Source organism: Corticium candelabrum, chromosome 1 (genome assembly GCF_963422355.1).
Source record: "Corticium candelabrum chromosome 1, ooCorCand1.1, whole genome shotgun sequence".
In the NCBI taxonomy this organism is placed as follows: domain Eukaryota; kingdom Metazoa; phylum Porifera; class Homoscleromorpha; order Homosclerophorida; family Plakinidae; genus Corticium; species Corticium candelabrum.
In genome coordinates, this window is record NC_085085.1 from 4,783,275 (window position 1) to 4,788,274 (window position 5,000).

Below are 5,000 nucleotides of genomic sequence, written 5' to 3' on the forward strand. Positions count from 1 at the left end.
AATAAATTAGTAATCAAAACATCAATATTACCATCCTTGTACTGGCAATAAGTCGTGTTTTCTTGGTTCTGCAGTCAACACTTCACCTGATCGAGTGATCGCAAAGTTGTAGTCCCTCAGATTTCCAATGCTTCTGCAATCTTTTCGTCCAGATTTTCTGTGGTAATGTAGTCTTCTTCATCCTACAAAGCCACAGAGTACCAATAAAATAATGAAAACTTATTGCCTGAAGTGGTGTGTGTGTGTGTGTGTGTGTGTGTGTGTGTGTGTGTGTGTGTGTGTGTGTGTGTGTGTGTGTGTGTGTGTGTGTGTGTGTGTGTGTGTGTGTGTGTGTGTGTGTGTGTGCCGCAACTTATGAAGTTTACTAATTCTCTCCAAATGTCTTTCTTCTTCTCCTTTACAACTGCCTGTTTCTTTCTTTCTACTGATAATTTTTCTGCTCTAAAAAAGCAAGCACATAAACATCAGCCAACTCAGAGGACATCTCAACAGCAACTGCCCGTTGCATTCACTCTGTTCAAACAAAACTCAGAAATTCAGAATTAATTCAGAATTAATTTAGAATTAATTAATTAATTTAAATGATCATAAAACAGTTTGACAGCAACTGGACAGTCACGCCAATATCCAACACAAACAACTAAATCACAACACAGTTTCTTAAATTAATTCAGAATACATTATTTACAATTAATTAATACATTCAGAATACTCAGAGGACATCGCAACAGCAACTGCCGTTCCATTCATTCTGTTCAAACAAAACTCAGAATTTTTGTTATAAAAGTTGATCTGTTATTATGACTAAGTACATACAGCTACACTATTAATGTTACTGTTTTGACCTGAAGCACTAGTTACTCTCATCTGTTGAAGTATATGCTGCTTGAATTTTTCCAATATTTAACATACACATTATACTCCAGAAGAACAACACTTCGGTCAATAGCTACAGACAACAGATACATCATACTTGCCAATAATAGTCAACTTACTGCATGCAGAGCTGCTCTTAAAAACAAACTGTAATTGTGGTGTCATTTGCATCGTAAAAATTCAAAAAAATACCGACATTTTAAATCGCCTCCAGCAATTATCCGCGTGTTTGGGAAGCATATCACAAATCACAAAAGAACGCTAGAAACATCAAGATACAGCCAAATACTACCACATCCAAGACAAGAATCGTGATGATCAAGTGTCGATGTGAGATTGTAAGATTTAATGGATCAAAAGTCAAGCTTGTATTGAAGCATTGGAAATAGCTAAAACAATTGGGTCAGATATAAGATGAGCGGCACTTATAACACATGCTAGTCGAGTGGGTAAGAACCACGGCGAACAGGTGAGTAAGTTCTGGAGGTAATAACTGAGCAACGTTTTCTGTTGCTCAGTCTTCACAAGCATCAGAGAGTTGGAAACGAGCATTGAACAACTGAAACTAATAGCAAAGAGAGAATATACTTGTTCTACATGCAAATCAAAATTGAAGCTGCTAAAAGGGCGTCACAGCCAGCACAACAAGCTATTCGGCTGCAGGATATCAGTTCGAGTCAGATGAGTCTCTCACAGTTGGATGAAGCTAAGAGAAGTACTCAATCTCTGAGACCCGAAGAGCATCAAGATTTACAGACTGCATCCATACAAATTCTGCTTAGACTATGTAGTTTGAATGCTGAAATACTATATAATTAGAACGTTAGATTAAGGTACAGACTTACTAGAACACAATACAGTCACTAGATTCATGAAGTGTATTTTACAGTAAGTGCTGATTGTCATATGTCTATATGTTTGTTTGCCTTTTGTCTGCTTATTGATATTAAAAATATTTTAGTTTTGTAAAGACAATAAAAATTCAAAAATACAATGTTCTTATATAGTTCAACAAACTCATGAAGTTGTCAATTGTATACTAAATACGATTAGCACATACAAAACTGTATCCAATAAAGAAGCACTAAAGTGCTAAAGTTAAAACCTGTAGCTGTTATCCAGTTGTTCCATTGCTTATTAGTTCTACACCAGTCTAATATAGACTGAAATTGTTTCTCACTAATTATTTACTGTAACTAACAACCTATGTGGAGTAGCTAATACCACCCACATCTGTCTATCAACCCACCCACATCTGGGTAGTCAACAAGTCATCTAGCCTCGAACTTCCAGACCAGAGTGCACGCGAAGCGCGAGAACTCTAGTCTGGACCAAGTCGATACTAAAATGATTTCGGAAATAGCCTTGTAAGCCAATCAGCTCCTCATAGCCGGAATGTCGGTTGTAAGTTCTGATTGGTTTAGCAGTAATTGGTTATGCTAAGTGAACTAGTGCTGATTGCGCATGTGTGAAACCCGCGTGGGCGGCTAAGTGCACGCCAGAGCCGTGATGAAGACTCTGATGCACGCACACATCATAGTTTTAGTTTCAGCTTCAGTTCTTTGATATTTTCAAGCTTGCGGTGACAGGACATGCACAGCAGCATCGCTAGAGCATCACCTTTGACAACTGATCGAGCGGTAGTCTCGCTAGTCGAGCGGTTAGACTAGCTAGCGGTCTGCCAAAGAATTGAAGAGTCGTGGTTTCATGCCGTACACCAAGATATCACCGCAAACACGGCAGACGTCTCTTCTTTGTTCGTGAGATCTCATGGCATTTACAAATGATATGTTGATCTAGGTAAAACAATCCTATGCTGTTAGACTACCATTTAGCATCGCTATTGATAAATACTTCCGAAATCATTTTAGTATTGACTTGGTTCAGACTAGAGTTCGCACGCTTCGCACGCTCTCTGGTCTGGGAATTCGAGGCCACAAGTCATCCAACTGGCCAGCTTGTGCTACTGTAACTTTAGGGCATGTGCACCATAATTAAGTTAATCAGGCAAACAATTTATTGATGTCCATAAACACAGCTGTAATAAGAGTGCTAGTAGCATCCTAAACCACAAATTGCACAGTTGTAGTGCAGCCAGTCCAACTGGTAAACTTACATATTTCACTCACTGTTGTTCTAGGTGTCAGGGCAGTGGAGCAACGCCCAAGTTGGGGGAAGGCTTGGAAGGACATCAGAATACATGAACTACGAGGGTACTGTTTGCTTACAAAAATAGAGATTGTACTCAAAGTTGGGGTGGCCAAGTCCATTCAGTCCCAGCTCCAGCCCCACCTGAGCCCACCTGAGCCCCCCTGTATCTCCCATGGACCACAATGAGGTGTAACTGCTGATATAGTATCCTAGACACGTATTTACTGCAGCATAAACTTAGTACATATTGACTTGTAAAATACAATTTCCATGCATACTAACTTGCAATATGCTCTGGAGGATTAATTCAGACGCTCCATTTCCGGGTAGGCAAGTAGATAGTAATTCAGAACACAAGCCAATATGAGAAGTGGACAAGCATAAAAACAAATAGAATGCAACACGACGTCTATTCTCTGGCAGCCGGTATTCTCAATTCTCCAAACTGTTCACTCAAGTCCCGTATTAGTATAGAAAAGGAGCATGCGCACTTTTGTATCTGCTCTTCTTTCAAGATGATGTGAAGAGAAGGACGCCGGAAACATTAACTATGGCTGTTAAGCGGAAGGCAAGTATTTTATGTAAACACGTTGTAATAGAAAGGACGTTGAGCATGCAGTTGTTTCGTACGAACTTGGATGGGCTTAGCAGACATTTCACGTGTAAACCCTTGCAAAATAGACTGTTCGCCGTGTTGCTCGTACAGATACGTACATAATTTGTGTGCTGGCTACTGTAGACAGCTCAGGAAGGTGCTTGGCTCGTTTGGAACTCCGAGGCTGCAGTTTCCGTTGTAGGCGTGGTTCTTAGGCGCCGTCGTGTAAACCTCTTTCCATATTTTTGTCATTCCTGGCTACGTCTATGGGAGTGGTGTGAGATGTGACACAATAATAGCTTATTAATTAAACATCATTGTTGTTGTGAATCTATCATTGAAAACATGATTTCAAAGTCAATGTTTGTGTTAACGTTTTCATCCAACATTTCTATCTTTATTTTTTACAAATGTTTTGTTGCTAATGTTCATGATTTATCTTGAGACAATATACCACACCCACTTGACACAAGCAACTTCTGGTTGAACGACAAATGAAATCAACACCATTGACTGAATGTTGAACTTGCAGCTCAATTTCAACTTGAAAGAAATTTATGGAGTTGGATGAAGGAAAAGTTGAACAGAAAATTGCTGTTAAAGCAGCAATAATGGAAATGAGACATTGTAGATGTTTGGGAGGATTTGACTTAGTTAGTCTCCTGGAGCCATTGGCACTTTATTTACATCATTGCTGCTGATCGATGACATAGAGGGATGGCAATAGCATGTGGAGACTGTCATGTTTGTTACTGGAATAGATTATACATCACTTACACTTACGTTGACCGTCCTCTGATTAATCATTCTATTGATAGTGTGTAAATGAACGGACATGACAGCAAGCAGACAATAGGTGGGAACATTGCTGATACGAGTGGACAAGCAAGTAGATCTTGTTGTATTACTTTCAACTTGTATCATTTGCTCATTGGTTTGGTGATGTTGCAGCTGGTAGTGTTAGTCATCTTGGCATTATGCATGAAACTATCGCAGTCTGTTGATGTGGAGTGCATTGGAGGCAAGGGAGAACGGGTAGTGTGTGTTTGATCTCTTGTCGTAATGATCAAGTTGTATTGAGTGAGCATTTGTGGTGTTTTCTAGGGTGTTCCCGGAGTTCCTGGTCCTCCAGGAAGACAGGTGAGTGATGGATGTAGAATATATCTATTGAGGTACTAGTCATTATGATAGAAAATGTATGGGAGAAGTGGGCAAGTGTAGTGTTGAAAAGATAATGTGTGAGGGTTGGTTGTATGAGACTACAGGATAGAGTAGAATGGGGATTACAATGGATGCCAGTATGTTGAACATATGAGAGACCAAGTACTGTATTTTCGCACATTTAGCTGCATGCCTTTGTACGTTACAGTTGACTAAG

General features: G+C 39.6%; 1 protein-coding gene and 1 long non-coding RNA gene across 3 annotated transcripts in view; one reads left to right on the plus strand and one right to left on the minus strand.

Moving 5' to 3' along the window:
- LOC134196333 (uncharacterized) overlaps positions 1-3,463 on the minus strand; it is a 3,633-nt gene extending 170 nt beyond the window's left edge. Inside the window, exons 1-3 of the long non-coding RNA XR_009972508.1 lie at positions 3,310-3,463; positions 366-441; positions 1-182 (exon numbers count right to left, since the gene is read on the minus strand). The exon at positions 1-182 is cut by the window's left edge and continues 170 nt beyond it. This is a non-coding gene — a long non-coding RNA (uncharacterized LOC134196333). The remainder of the gene's footprint in view (positions 183-365; positions 442-3,309) is intronic.
- A 933-nt stretch (positions 3,464-4,396) lies between these two features.
- The window catches only part of LOC134188922 (collagen alpha-1(X) chain-like), a 6,412-nt gene continuing 5,808 nt past the window's right edge, over positions 4,397-5,000 (plus strand). For both annotated transcript variants that reach the window (XM_062657137.1, XM_062657144.1), the window contains exons 1-3: positions 4,397-4,511; positions 4,574-4,657; positions 4,727-4,762. In XM_062657137.1, coding sequence (XP_062513121.1) covers positions 4,604-4,657; positions 4,727-4,762 — 90 coding nt within the window. In that variant the 5' untranslated portion in view covers positions 4,397-4,511; positions 4,574-4,603. The remainder of the gene's footprint in view (positions 4,512-4,573; positions 4,658-4,726; positions 4,763-5,000) is intronic.